The 15,298-nt window shown below is 44.9% G+C and overlaps 1 protein-coding gene across 2 annotated transcripts; it reads left to right on the top strand.

Annotated features, from left to right (window-relative positions):
- The first annotated feature begins 539 nt into the window (after positions 1 to 539).
- Positions 540 to 14,721, top strand: ATMIN (ATM interactor). Of its 2 annotated transcripts, none has more exons than XM_077310529.1 (4): positions 540 to 895; positions 5,171 to 5,296; positions 6,759 to 6,958; positions 7,663 to 14,721. In XM_077310529.1, exons 1-4 carry the CDS (start codon positions 632 to 634, stop codon positions 9,470 to 9,472), a joined length of 2,400 nt encoding a protein of 799 aa, XP_077166644.1. In that variant the 5' UTR covers positions 540 to 631; the 3' UTR covers positions 9,473 to 14,721. The 2 variants fall into 2 exon arrangements, with proteins under 2 accessions (XP_077166644.1, XP_077166643.1); XM_077310528.1 differs by having other exon boundaries at positions 7,651 to 14,721.
- Positions 14,722 to 15,298: the final 577 nt, after the last annotated feature.

Genomic DNA, 15,298 nt, shown 5'->3' with positions numbered 1-15,298 from the left:
GCAGAAGCACACTGAAAGTGCATCGTGCAACCTGTACAAAATGGTCCCTGCACTGAGGTTGGGGCAGTCACACACTCCCAGCCTTTCTCAACTTTACCACTGAGAACCCCCTGAAATCTTTCAGCTTGGAGAAGCCTCAGAAGCAGCACTATCATCATCATCAGGCAGAATATAATTGGGGAGCACACCTTTGCACATACACACCCAGGGTCCCTGCTCTTCTCATCCCTCCAGGTCCATCATTGGCCCTTTGAGGGGTGGGGGGTCAACATAACCATATCTGGTCATACCACCTGATAAACGTTCAACCAATTTAATATTTTATTAAATCATAATCAAATCCCACCCATTCCGGAATCGTTTCCAGAGCCGTCAGGAAACCCCAGCTGAGAAAGCCTGGCCCTCGCCCTACCTCGCAGGGCTGTTGTGTCGACAAGTAAACAAGCCTCGCGCAGCCTCCCTCCGACTGGCCCGTGGGCGGGGCCGGCGGGGAGGGGGTGTGGCTTGAGGCCGCCCCGTCACGTGACCCTGCGCCCGTGCGGGAGCCCGTCGCGAGGACTATTTACGCTCGGCCGCCCGCCCGCCCTTGTCGCCGGGAGCGGCCGCTGCGCAGAGGGTCGCGGCGGGCAACATGGCGGCGGCCACCGCCTCTCCTCAGGCGCCCGCTCGGCGCGCCGGCCTGGCTTTGGGGCGTCCCCCGCGGCCGGCCTCGCACGGTGGCGGCGGCGCCGAGCGGCCGGCCTGCCCGGGGGAGCTGGTGCGGCCTTCGGTGACGGAGCTCTCGCGGGCCGTCCGGAGCAACATCCTGTGCACCGTGCCCGGCTGCGGCAAAGTGCTGCCTAACCCGCCGGCGCTCAGCATGCACCTCAGCAAGGCCCACCGCCTGCAGCAGCAGGTAAGCCCCACGCCATGCCGCGCCTCGCCTCACGGACGCCCGCCCGCCCGCCCGCCCTAGTGCCTCCATTCATTCATTCATTCATTCTTGCCTCGCCTTCCGCCCCCGCCCCCTCGCCCGCCGTAGCCTCACCGTAGCCCTGCGAGGGAGGCTAAGTGGAGCGTGGCTGCCCCAAGCTCGCAAGCCACTTTCCCCGGCGCGAGGGGGGATTCGAACCCGCCACTCGAGAGACCACTGGTGACGCTCGGAATCACCGAGGTGCTCGCGGGGCTTGAACGTGCGTCGGCTTTGGAAACCACCCTAACAGGTGCTGGTGCAGCTCTTTTCGCACGCCTCTTGCTGTTGCGTGTGCTTTTTTTTTAAAAGAGAGAATCCCGTGAATGGTGCATTTTAGCGTTTGTTTAAAAACATGGAGTACTCCAGCCCTGGTTTTTTGGTAGGCGCTGGCTTGTTCAGATGTGTTTTTTTGTTTGTTTTGTTTTAACTGTTTTTAAAATGTGTATTTTTAAAAGCCTCTTAATGGCCTTTATTTGTTTGCCGCCTTGGGAACCCTGAATTGGAGGGGAAGGCAAGCATGGGCATTTCTTGTCTTGCCCTTTCTCCAAGCTTATATGCTAGTCTTTACGATGCTCAACAAGAATTGAGTCTAACAGCACCTTTAAGACGAACAAAGATTTATTCAAGGCGTGAGCTTTTGTGTGCAGGCACACTTTAAGATGCTGTCAGGCTTTTATTTGTTACAAGCAACTAGCACGGCTCCCTCCTTGCAATGATTCACTATTTTTGCCACACAGTCTTGGCAATTATTTTTCTCAATGCCCCCTGAAAACCACAGTAGTTACCCCTCTTCTCCCCTCTAAGTTCTTCTTTAAATGTCCTTCATAAGTACCTAAATCTAAATTATACAAAAATCGCAGACCCCTAATAGTCAAGACCTCAAAGCTCCAGAGATACTATTGATTGATTTAATTGAACCACCAGCTCAACAAGAGGCCTGGAAAGTGTTTGAACAGCAAAGCATGAAGCAAAATCAAAATTGTACTCCCAATACCTTTGAAGAAAAATGGGGATTTGAACCTGGGCCTTCCAGATCTGAATCCTATACTGCAGGGGTAGTCAACCTGTGGTCCTCAGATGTCCATGGACTACAATTCCCATGAGCCCCTGCCAGCATTTGCTGGCAGGGGCTTATGGGAATTATAGTCCATGGACATCTGGAGGACCACAGGTTGACTACCCCTGCTATACTGTAACCTCTACATGCTGCTGGCTGTATGATTTCTGTCTTTCACATGCTTTCCCCTAGTACCTGTTTAGCCAGGGCCATAATATGTTCCTTTGCCAAAATTCAAGAGGGATAAGAAGAAGAAGAAAAGTTGGTTCTTATATGCCGCTTTTCCTACCCGAAGGAGGCTCAAAGCGGCATACAGTCGCCTTCCCATTCCTCTCCCCACAACAGACACCCTGTGGGGTAGGTGAGGCTGAGAGAGCCCTGATATCACTGCTTGGTCAGAACAGTTTTATCAGTGCCATGGTGAGCCCAAGATCACCCAGCTGGCTGCATGTGGGGGAGCGCAGAATCGAACCCGGCATGCCAGATTAGAAGTCCGCACTCCTAACCACTACACCAAACTGGCATAAGTAATGGCACCCCCAGAATTCCTATCAGTCATCTGCAGCAGCACATGTGACTCCTACATACCATCTTAAATTAATAAGGTCGTGTTTCAGCAAGGAAGGAAACTTCTTCCCAAACATAACCTCTCTCTTAACTTCTCCTATTTTATCCTGGTGATCCAGTAGATAAGGTTTGCTTTGTCTGTAAGATTATATGGGAGAGTGGTGGGCTGGTTTCTCCAGAGTGCTATAAAAAAATTCAGCATAGGTTTGGTAAAAAAAATATTGACACTGGGCTGTAATTAATTTGTCCAGAATAAGTAGTTTGGAAAACCACATTAACCTTCATGCAGCCAGAACCTTAAACAGAAGAATTGAAAACGAATTACTAGTTTAAAACTTCTAAGTAATGTGCTTAAGCTTGTTGTTAGCTTTGAGGTCAGAGGAATTATCAGGATTAAATTGCTTTTATCATAACCAGCTTTCTGGTGTCTTTCTTTTATCTCATTTTCCACAGTTGAGTTTTTCATACAGCTTTATAAGTGACTGCCATGGGGTATACTTAGTTATATTCATACTTCAGCTGCTCTGTTGGGCTAGATTATTGAATAGCGTGATCTTAAATGCGATATATAGGATGCATTTTTGATGAAAGGCATAAAGGCATTAAACATGTTGACTGGAGGGAGCTGAAATGTAAACACTTTCCCTTAAAAGGAAAAGAAAACAGCTTTCTTTACTGCATGCCTGTTCCTAACTCTTTACCTAAAGGTGAAGCCTGGCATAATGGGACGCTTGATGCAACTGGTACCTAGAAATCTGAAACAAATAGCCCTGGCATCGGTGTCCATGAACTGGAGACTTCCCCTGGTTCTTAATGCTTTAAGCCAGGGGTAGTCAAACTGCGGTCCTCCAGATGTCCATGGACTACAATTCCCATGAGCCCCTGCCAGCAAACGCTGGCAGGGGCTCGTGGGAATTGTAGTCCATGGACATCTGGAGGGCCGCAGTTTGACTACCCCTGCTTTAAGCTGTTACTGTGAGCAAGGGGTGGATGGAGGGGGTCATGAGCGGTCTTGGTCCCTGCTAGAATTACAGCATCTTTGGGACCAAGTTATTAGATTTTCCATTTAGAGTCCAGGTTGTTTCCTCTCCCCCTTCTGTAAGAGTAGTAAACCACTGCTAAGGAAAATAACAAAAAAATTAGAGAGGAGGTGTTGGGTTGGGCAGTGATGTTGAAACTTAATTTTTTCCCACACTTATAAAAGACGCTCTGAAAGGTTGGAATGTCTACTCCGGCATTTTTTAAACTATATATATAAATATACAAATTATACAAGCATGAACATTGTGCAGGACTGACTAACAGCTTTGGATTTTGCTAATTACTTTTATACTGAATTCCAGATGAGTAATAATAATATTTGGCATTGATGTTGAAATTTCTTCTGGCCCTTGTAAGGAAGGTTTCAACAGGTTGGAATGTCTAATCCATCCTTTTCTTTTTAAATGCGTACTATAAATATACAAATTTTGTAAGCATGAACTTTGAACAACACTGACCCACTTAGAATTTTGGGATTCTTTAAATTACTTTTGTACTTAATTCCAGATGAGTGATAATGCTATGCAGCTTTGATGTTGAAACTTTTTCGCACCTTTGTAATAAAGGCTTTGATCATTTGGAGTGTCTAATCCATCTTGGATGAGAACTTGGGGTGGCTCAGTGTACAAAAACACAACCTTAAAACTATACACCCACGCAGTCCAAATCCTGCAACAGAAAAAAGTTGATTCAGCCCCGTTTTTGTACAATGTGTTTTTTGTTCATCTAGATAGTTTTGCCCTCTTGACTGTTTATCATAGTTTATTATGCTAATTCAAACCATGGGTTGAAGCAAAGGATTATGGAACACTGTGATGCCCCTTTCCTAAACTGACTGTACTTAAATTTCAGTTGTCTTTTATACACTTTCAACCAAGTCTGCAGCCTTAAGGGATAGAAACTTGCTGCTTTAAATGAAAGCTGAGATTCTCCCTCAGCTTCAGCCTACATCTGTGCCATGCTTTCCCCGCACTGGTACAGAATTGTAGAATGTGCAGACAGGCCTGCAAAAAGTGGTTATGGTTAGACTTGGTTTATGTCATTTTAGGCCATTTTGCTCCTTTCAGGGTGGGCTCAAAGTAGCTTGCAAAACTAGAAGTCAAATCGCATTGCATCCTGTAAATATTTATAAGCATGTTACCTACCCAGAAACTCTGACAACAAATCTACCCACCATTTATAGATGCTTTACAAAAATCAGTATATTGCTGCCACCCCCTTCTCAGGTGGTGAAAACTTGCTTCAATTATTCAGCAGAAGGGGGGCAAGTCTCACTCAAGCATTCATTTCTACTGTTAGGTTCGAGTCAAGTAGCACCTTAGAGCAGGGGTAGTCAACCTGTGGTCCTCCAGATGTCCATGGACTACAGTTCCCATGAGGCTCTTGGGAATTGTAGTCCATGGACATCTGGAGGACCACAGGTTGACTACCCCTGCCTTAGAGCCTAACAAGGCAGGAAAACTTTGAAGAGGTCTTTTGCATTTCGAATGCTTCCCAGAACATAAAGCTCCAGATCCCTGCATCCTCTTAACAATCCTCTTTTGCTGCTTCAGGATGGAAAAATAAATCCAGCAACAAGGAAAGACTTGAAAGCACGACAGAAATACTACTGCTGTCCCATTGAAGGCTGCCCGAGAGGACCAGGAAGGCCTTTTTCACAATTTTCCCTCGTAAGACAGGTATGTATCTCAAGAATATTACAATAATAGAATGAATGCAAGTTCTGAGCATTTTCATATTTATAGTCAGTCTACCTCATTGGGGCTCAAGCTGGATATCCTGTACAAGGAAACCTTTTTCAGAAGATCCATGTGTTTTTAAGAGTTCAAGCAGATCTGTGTCATTGTACATATTTACTTCCATAAACACTCAGAGCAAAGATGTCCTTAACTAACGTTATAATCTGCATTTATTTAAAAGACTTAATACCCTACTTTCTCGCCATTCCTTTGCCTTAGAAAATATGTATGCTTCCTCTCCAGGCCTGCTTGTGGCAGGCCTCACTGTTTAAACAGTCAAACAATAAAAAACAGTGATCAAAATGAACAAATAAAAACACGGCCAATAAAAGCAAGCCGGAGTATAGAAGCATTTAAAACAGAGCAGTTGTCGGTGTTGTTGAGCTGGCCATAAGACAGCTTAAAAGGTGGAGTCCTTCAGTTGAAAGCCAGAGCAAAGAGAAGTATTTTGGCCTGGGATTTAAAAGAGTGAGGTAGATGCCAGGCAAGCTTCAAGGGGTAGGGCATTTCAGAGTTGAGTGCTTTGAAAGGTCGCAAAAAGTGCAGAGTAGTTTGAACAAAATTTCTTTTCCGTCTCACATGTAGCTCTCCTGTGGTAAGACAACACACTGATGCCAGGAAGACATGCCAGAGGGGATGTGCTGCTGGTATATCTTTGGTAGCATTGAGCAAAGAACAAGTTCTCCCTGGAAGCCTCCAGGAGCAGAGCAGATTCGCACACTTTTATTCATACTTATTTACAAAAAAATTATGTCCTGCATAATATAATTACTATTAAAATATCAAAACAATTAAAACAGAACTAAAATCAGTACATTGAAAAAATTAAAACATGCAGGTAGAGGGATAGTCAGGAATGTTCTTTTGATGCAATTATTCCCACGAACTTCAAGTGACAATAAATGCTCTAGGATTTTGAAGTCTTTGAAAAACGAACCAGTGGAACCACATTGGATTTTTAAGTTCTGTTTTGTAGCGCTTACATTGTACTTAGGCAGAAAACTTCCAGATTCCCCCAAAAACATTTTCAAACTGTTGTTCAAAAATAAATCAAAACGGCAAAAATGTTTACATGTTAAATGTTCACTTACTTGTGAAGATAATGATGTGTTAGAAAAGCAGGGGATGGAGGAACTTGGCCAGACCCGATTAGAGCAAGCAATAGCAGAGCATTGCTGGCAGCATCTCAGGATTTTGCATTGGTCGCTTATGTAGAGACCTGATCCTGGGTGCCAAGCACAGTGGGTTTCCTGTGCAGCTATTGGCAGACACGCCAGGGGTTGCCTACCCATGACATACTTACAAGCACCTCTCTTTTAAAGCCCCAAGCTAGAACATGATCTTGAGAGGATGGTTCCCGTTGCGCCCTGTTGATTTGTTTGACCTGTTTTGCATGTTTCAGCACTTCATGAAAATGCATGCTGAAAAGAAGCACAAATGTGATAAATGTAGCAATTCTTATGGCACCATATGGGATTTGAAGCGACACATTGAGGACTGCGGCAAGACCTTCCAGTGTACCTGCGGCTGCCCCTACGCCAGCAGGACAGCGCTGTTGTCTCATATTTATAGAACTCAGCACGAGATCCCTATCGAACACAGGTGACATTTGTATTTTCATTATGGAATGGGCTGAAAGGGTAACTGCTCGGTGTCTGTGTACATGTTGTTATTTAGGGGGCTTCAGACTCAGTCAGCTGTGCATGAGTCACTGTCACGGATAGCTCCTTCTGTTTTCTTCTAGTTGATCTTAAGGTCTCCATTGACGGTCAGCAGGGATTTTTCTGAGGCTTTCTACAACCAAGGATCTACTGCAGAGGGGGCTGCCATGAGCAAAACTTACTGTTTCTTTGGACAGTTGTCAGTTCAGGGAGGTACTAGTTACATTTCCATTCCCCCTCACACACAAGCTCTTAGTACAGTGGGTTGAAGCATGCTGCCACCAAATATGCTATGGTAGGAATCATAGGACATGCAAGAACAAAGGTTGTGCTGGGACTAAAGCAGTAATGAAGATGGAAACTGAGATAGCTTTAGCAACCAAAGTTGATTGGGTTCAATGCAATGGTGTTACAAAAACTGAAGGTATCTTATCTTCTTGAATTATTTGCAAGGTGACTTTTAAAGAAATTAGTAGTCTCTGTTCACAGTTCAGGGGTAGCAATGGCCAGTAATAGTAAACTTATTTTATTTGCCCAGGAGTGAACTGAAGGGTGCCTTGTGTTGCCTAATTCAATTATAACACATGTGTCTGAATAAGTCTGCTTTGAATAGAATATGTTTAACATTTGCAGGGATCCGCCTAGAAAGAAAAGAAAAATGGAGATGGCAACATCCAATCATGCTCTGGGAGAGAAAGCAAAAGAAGCCTCTGGCAGTACTGTCAGCAGATGTACTAGCACTGAAGACTTGGAGACATCTGAGTCTAAACTGGCAGCCTCTTTAGAAGATTCTGCCCATTCCTATACTGCTAAGCAAATACATTCACCGCCAAAAAATGCACCAAAGTTGCTTCTCCCGAAGCCCAAAGTCGCGTTGGTTAAACTTCCTGTAATGCAGCTTACTCACCTGCCGATTTTTGTATCGGCACCAGACTCTTCCGTGAAACCTGTGGTCATTGCTGTTGATGACAAAGGTTCTGTTATGAGCACTGTTCACTTAATGCCTCTGCCTGTAGGCATCGTGCTACCAGCAGTGGAGGCTGAAGCACTTACACTTAAGAACACATCACCCCTTTCAAAACCCAAAAGCTCTGGGGACTTCGAGCTCGTCAGCACAGGTATCCAAGTCAATTTGGGGAAAGCAGCGCCCAATAATACAATGCAGGGTCTGGAGGCCGTATGTTACAAGAACGGAATCTGTTCCACAAATGTCCAGACTGACCTGTCCTATATTTCACAGAACTTTGCGCCGTCTGCATCTTGGGCTCCCGATTCCTCTGTGTCCTCTTGCTCCCAAACAGACCTGACGTTCAGTTCACAAGTGCTGCTGCCTATCAGCGTTCAAACACAGACTCTGTTGCCTGGTTCCAAGGTGACCTCGTCCATCGCTGCCCAGACGGATACTTTCGCTCAAGCCTGCTTTCAGTCGTGTGGGATTTCTAGAGAGACTCAAACCAACAGGGCACAGAAAGGGCTCGACGGAAGAGGACAAATGGATCAAGCTGTGATGTGCACTGACATTTTTGACGTCGCTTCCTCGTTTGACGCCTCCCCAGTGGTCCTATCAAGCAGTGGCTTGATTGCAAATGGCCTAGATCCGAGTCTGCTGCAAAGAGGAGGCTGCAAGCCCTTGAGTCAGGACACAAAATCAGAGGCAATGATCAACTTTGGCACACAGAATAATCTGCTCCCGCAGCAACTTATGACTGACAACCAGACCCAGACCATGGAGTTATTGAATGACCTTGAAACTATTTTTGCGGGTAACACCGCAGAGCCGTCATTGGATAACCGTAGCCTTCTGGCAGATGCTAACCCTCATGCTGACCCACCCCTGCCTTCCGGCCCTACCCAGAATTCAGCCATAGATTTTGACATTGAGGATTTCTTTTCTGCCTCCAATATCCAGACGCAGACGGAGGAAGCTGAATTTGGCAACTTGTCCTCTGAGCCAGCCTTGGAATCCTTGGATATTGAAACCCAGACAGACTTATTTTCAGATCTTGCTGTCCAGTCATACAACTGCAGAGGCCATCCTAACTTTTTAGGCCTGGAGATGTTTGACACTCAAACTCAAACAGACTTAAACTTCTTCTTAGACAGCCCCCACCTGCCTTTGGGCAGCATCCTGAAGCAGTCCACCTTCTCCATGAGCACCGACTCGTCGGACACGGAGACTCAGACAGAAATGCAGCTTCTGGAGAGAAATGCCTTAAGTCAGGTGGCGGAGAGCAGAGTGCAGCTGAACAGTGCCGAGACTCAGACGATGGACAGCTGCTTTGAAACCCTCGGTAGCTTGTTCCTTACCAGCAATGAGACCCAGACTGCCATAGATGACTTCTTGCTGGCTGACTTGGCCTGGAATACAATGGAGTCACAGTTCAGCTCCGTGGAAACACAGACTTGTGCAAAACTGTGCTCTTTGTTTCAGGATTCAGAGAAGACTGGCCACTGACTGCAGTTTTTATGAAAACTGCATTGGTTGAGGGTTTAGCTTGCTCGGGAAGGAGAAGCCGACAATGACGTCGGCTGCACTGAACAGAACGGACGACGCGGGGGTTGGTTTACAAGCCTTTTCATCGTACGGGGGACTTTAGGTGTTGTGTGTGTGTCTAACTCATGTGATCCTGTTTGCATATTTTCACTATGATATATCCGTTTACGCCTGAGCACTTCGGAACGGGTGGTCTACGGGTGCTGCCTCTGCTAAGCTAAGGGTGCGGGGATGGTATTTCAGTTTCCGAATCCATAGCCTTCAGTCATGTCCTTTGAACTGATACTTGAAGTTATAGAATCTTTGACCAGAAGCAAGTTGTTGTTTTTTTTGTTTTGTTTGTTTTTTTTCAGGGCTCCTATCCAAAATCCTGAGCATGTAAAGCATTTCCCACCTTTCTTCCAAGGCCGGTTTGCAGTTTTAGAAGATTGCATCGTGATAGTGCTCTATAGTTCCTACTGATTAACTCTCGAGCACATTGCTGGGCCCGTCAGGCATGCAGTGGCACGTTGGGTGCATTCTTGAAAGTGCAGCCAGCGTTATTTTCTGGCTTATAATAAGCTTGTGTAGCTCAAGCCCGGCCTTCCTCCTCGTGACTGTGTGGGAGACCGGTGGAATTTCAAAGTTGCCGTAGTGCCGAGTATTCTGTCACGCCGTTGCTTAAGTAACCTAGACAGAAGGGGGAGGAACCCATCTGAGCATTCTTGCCGGATACCACATACTTGAGCCCCCACAGGCTCTAAAACAAGAATCTGTACCCTAAAGACTGCTGTCCAGCAGTTACTTTAGAGCCTCAGTCATAAGACAAAATAACTCGAACAATAAAGGTGTTGCTAGCTTGGAGCAAGTTCACTAAATAGCTTTCCTACCAGGTTAATATAGCTGAGAACTGTGTAAAGCAGGGGTAGTCAAACTGCGGCTCTCCAGATGTCCATGGACTACAATTCCCATGAGAAATGGAATTGTAATCCATGGACATCTGGAGGGCCGGTTTGACTACCCCTGGTGTAAAGCCTCTGCCCTTAAAAATGATCCCAGTGGCTGCTTGATACTCAATTGTAGTAAATAAATGGTCTAAATTTGCTCCTATGGTTTCCAAAATCAAAAAGCTGAGTTATTTTGGCTCAAGCTGTTGGTATGGGTTTGCCAACCCTGCACTTCCCAAACAATTACTCCTCCCCCCCCCCCTCTTTTAAAAATTTCTAACAAAGTCTGTGGTAGCAGCTGCTCAGCATGTCTATTTTTGTTCTGCAGTTGCCTTTTTAATTGATGACAATCTGCAGAAGATACTGTAGTTGCGTTCAGAGCTTCAGTAGAAGGACTGTATATCTGATGCCCAAACTTCCCTTAAGGCTTCTGGAGTGGGTACTTAGTGACATCACATTGCAGAGTTACTTCTGTTTGAGTAGCATTCTCTCTCTTTCTCTTTTTCTTTCTTTTGTCAAGGCACAGTTTTACTCCAGGAATCTTTGGTTGATGTAGCTTTTCAGTTTGTGGAGCTAAATGGTAATAGGTAGTAATGGGGCAATGTCATTAGTGGTGTATTTGAACACAGTTTATGACTGAAGGCCATTTAGCAGTCTTGAGGTGTGCATTCATGGACAGAGGCAAGGAGGTCCTGAGCTTCAATTATATACATTTAGGTCTGATCTACACATGTAGCAAGATATAGCACTAGAATTCTGAGACAACAAACTAGACTAGACCAGTGCAAACTTAAAATTTATATTTCTGCGTATATAACTTGCAAAGCCCAATTAATGGGCTATTACCTTCCTTGTTGAATTATTTGTTACTTTCTAGGAGAGAGTAATCAAAGCCAGCATGTGCATCCAGCAGTGGTACAGTCAAGTTTTATTCCTTCTAGGCCAGGCTTTAGCGACCTGTTGCAATATACTCCAATCCCACTGGAGTGGGGTATTGTCTCTGTGTTTCATATAAAACCTACCTGATGTTGAAATACAATAGCTTTAGAGGATTTTTGAATCCATGGTGTTTTTCCAGGAATGGTTAACATGGAATGAATTTAAATATATGGAAGAAGCAGGAACCTGCAAGAAACTGGGAAGAAGTAATCCTGGTTACAACAGAACCTGTTCATTTACTTGCTTCCTGTATCGGCTCCCAGGTGTTCTGTCCACCTACCAGACTCACATAGCTGCTGTGTTGGGGGGGGGGGGTTGCATAGCAGCTGTTGCTCCTTTTCTCCTCTCCTGTTTGCTCACAGTTGGGTGGTGGTAGCTGCAGTAACTCTCATTCCCATCCTCCTGCAATGGGGGAGGGGGGCCACTATTTATCCTTCTCAATTAACTGGCCAGCTGACTTACACATTGGCTCTGCTTCCTCCTCACCTCCACTTATTCTGCTGTGCGAGATCTCAGTATTTTTCTTAAAATATTAATTTTATCTGGGGGTTCTCCATGTCTGTAGAAAAATGCTTATCCCTAGTCCTGTGCTTTGGTCCTATTGATCCTGCACGAGGGCCAAATGCAGGATTAGGTCTAGGATGGCTATTGGTCCTGATTATTTAACTGTGTTAACAGCATAAAATAGCACATAAAAATGTGCTACTTGGAGTATATATGAAATTTAAAGGTCTTGGCACCTTTGTTTATTTGTAAGCAAAACGACGAATCTACTGGACACCAAAGAGCTGCTTAACTGCAGCGCACGGTGCTGCCTTAACAGTGGTGGAAGGGCGTGGAAACGACGATTCTACTGTTGTCGGCAGTTTGGCCAGCTGAAGGGTTAAAAAATGCCAAAAGCAGAACAATCTGACACTATTATGACACGACTGGCCTCATAATTGGATATAGAATAACTTTACAGCACTGAAAACAGTAAACTTTTCATTAAACGCATCATGTGCATTATATCTTTGTAGACAGAAACTAGTCTCATGTAGACATATTCCTGAAGATATGTTGTATATGCCTGAAAAATGTTTTTAATATGAAGCTATGAAGACTCTAGAACCGGGGTAGTCAACCTGTGGTCCTCCAGAGGTTCATGGCCTACAATTCCCATTAGCCCCTGCCCCCAAATGCTGGCAGGGGCTCATGGGAATTATAGGCCATCTGGAGGACCACAGGTTGACTGCCCCTGCTCTAGACCACAATAGATGCACTGGTTGCTTGTGACTGTAGTCCTGGTTCCTTGATTTGGAGAAAGAAAAAGCCGTTATCTCTCACCCTTGTTGATGGGGTTCTGTTCCAGTGTACAGGACCAACCTTGTCTTGTGGGCCACAACAATTTAGCCTGTACATCTGGATTCATGCAGTTCTCTTACCTTTTAACTGACCCTGACGCAAGTCCTAAGCGATTGTATGTTTTCATCCGTCACTTTGTTTGCTGCAGAGACCATGGTTTAAATTAGTCCCCCCCACACGTATGTATGTCCGTCGTGGTAGTTCAGCCCTGCAAGGAACAAATCCCTTTAGCAGGTAGAGGAATTTAACTGTTTCTCTCCCCCTGCCCCAATCTCATATGCATGTCTCAGGCATTTTAAAGTGGAGATTGCAGACCAGCATACCAATGTGTCCTGAAAACCTTGTACCTTGGTGGCAACTGCTGGTGAGTAGGTGAAAATAAAAACTGAATGACGAGTGGAGAGGGCAGTCAGATTACTTCTTTAGCCAACAGTGATTACTTCTTTAGCCAACTAGAAGGATATCTTTCTATAAATCAACTTACAAGGTTATGAACGGAAGCCATTAACTGCCTGTTGACCAGAATATGTAGCATCATGAGCAGGATGTTGCTGCTCATTTGCGTAAAAAAATAAAGACAACTTTTTGTCGTTAGCGTGGTATAAACCAGCTAAAACTGGGAGTTACCTGAGAATTCAAAAAATCTTGCTTCCCACTTAAGAAAGCAGATGGTTGTTGTATAGGAATCCATGATTGGGTTGTACCATGTCTGAAAGCACATGGAGGTTTGTTTAACAGTGTTCCTCGGCACAACAACAAGCCTTAGCATGCAATCTGAATCTCCTAGCATACTTGTTTTATCAAGAGAAGCAATCCTGTGAACTCTCAGTTCCAATTTCAGCCCCGAACATGGGCCTGGATCAAACCTGCCGTCTCTAAAGCCTTTGCTAGGGTTCGTGGGGAGGGGCTTGGGCAAAAGCAGTGCATGAGTCTGCAATAAAGGGGATTGGATGGGACAAGCTGCCTGCTTTCAGACCATCATCATTACCACCTCACTGAGCAAGAAGCCTCATTAAACAAGTTTAGTTGGCCCCGTACCTCCGGTGCCAGTTACCTACAACTCGGGCTGGAAACTGATAGGCCCTTCTGACGCCTGTCCACTGGAATGCCAATGATGCAAGAGCAGAGTAACATTGCTCTTGCTACTCTTGAGTATGTTGTTAACATGTCCTGTACCTTAATCCTGCACTTGGGTAGGCTGCATCAACGTATACTGTGCTGTTATTGCGCTATAGCAATCATTCGCTTCCCAGGTTGTCTTGCTGTTTATACCTCCTGCCCCCCAAGAAAAATGCAGTTGCAAATTATTATTGCAGCACCATATGCAGTGATGTGTGCATGTAGGCCAAGAGCAGCTCCTGCAAGAAAATTGCAAACAACAGGAGCATTGTTCTGATCACTATCCTGCTTCTGGAGAACAAATTTATTTTATTATGCAGATGAAAGGGGGGCGGGCGGGAGAGTAGACCAGTAAAGGTAAGGGAAGCCAGAGAAAAATACAATTGCAGGTGTGAGTCTTGGATAGATGCTCATGAAATGCAGTATTTCATTCTTGTTTTCGCTGCTACCTCCTCTCTGCCAAAACTGTGAGCATGAAAAGGCTGCTTTTCTCATTTCCAGAGTGCCTGCTTTGCTTTTAGAAAACGAGGAATAACCTTGTCACTTCTTGGATACATGCATGCTAGCGAACAGCTAAGTGACGTGAAATGCCATCTTTAGAGCCGCGCATGCACACAGTGACAAGTTTAGTGATCTTAGTGTAAGTAAACACCGAGAGCCCACCTTTCGGTTACCCTCTGTCCCATGCTTTTGGCCAACAAAGTGGCAAAGCCATAGATGCTTGCATAGACAACTGCATGCACAAGTTTCAAATACTGTGAGCTTTAAATCATTTCTTGTCCTGAAGGAAGAAACGAATGAAACTCTTCAGGATGAGGCCCCACATGTATGAGTTGAAATGTAAGCACAAAGACTAACAAATAAAGGTCTTTCTCCCTTGAATGTGCAGTGATTCTTTGTCGTGGTTAGCCTTGTGCTGCATTAAATGCATTTTTCCCCCTTGTGCTCTCTCTGCCATTTGTTCTCATATTTGAATTATAAGTATCCTACTTTTAAAAAGGTGAATACCCTACTTTTACATGGTGAAGCACCTGCACAGGAAGCCATCATAACACCCTGAAGACTGCAACATTGGATTTAACCCAAAGAATTATACTCTTAATTGAATGGATACATCGCCACCATAACTAATTGGTATAAAATTGTGCCATTTTATCACTTTCAGTTTAAAGCAAGGCAACAAATGGCTCATAAATTTTGGAGCATGATGTGTGTGCCCATCCTAGCATTCCCTTTCATTTATAAAGAAATTAAGGGTCTGCATGGCTATTCCCTTGATTTAAAGGTAAAGCAAGGAAATTCAACTATTCTACTTCTAAAAATGCAGGGCTTCTCTACTTATTGCTAGACAGTTTATGCACATGCCACGTACGATATTTGCATAAAGGTATTCCAGAGAATGGTATTTGAGTTTGAGTACATTGTTTATAAACATTTTGAACAATCTCCAGGTGGCTGA

Source organism: Paroedura picta, chromosome 14, assembly GCF_049243985.1.
Source record: "Paroedura picta isolate Pp20150507F chromosome 14, Ppicta_v3.0, whole genome shotgun sequence".
NCBI lineage: Eukaryota > Metazoa > Chordata > Lepidosauria > Squamata > Gekkonidae > Paroedura > Paroedura picta.
This window is presented reverse-complemented; position numbering and strand designations above follow the sequence as displayed.

What these genes read in the sequence shown, in the direction of transcription:
- ATMIN (XM_077310528.1), top strand. Translation starts at nt 632, where the DNA reads ATGGCGGCGGCCACCGCCTCTCCTCAGGCGCCCGCTCGGCGCGCCGGC. An exon ending in CCCACCGCCTGCAGCAGCAG is followed by an intron (nt 896 to 5,170) that starts GTAAGCCCCACG and finishes TTGCTGCTTCAG; the next exon opens with GATGGAAAAATAAATCCAGC. An exon ending in GAGATCCCTATCGAACACAG is followed by an intron (nt 6,959 to 7,650) that starts GTGACATTTGTA and finishes TAACATTTGCAG; the next exon opens with GGATCCGCCTAGAAAGAAAA.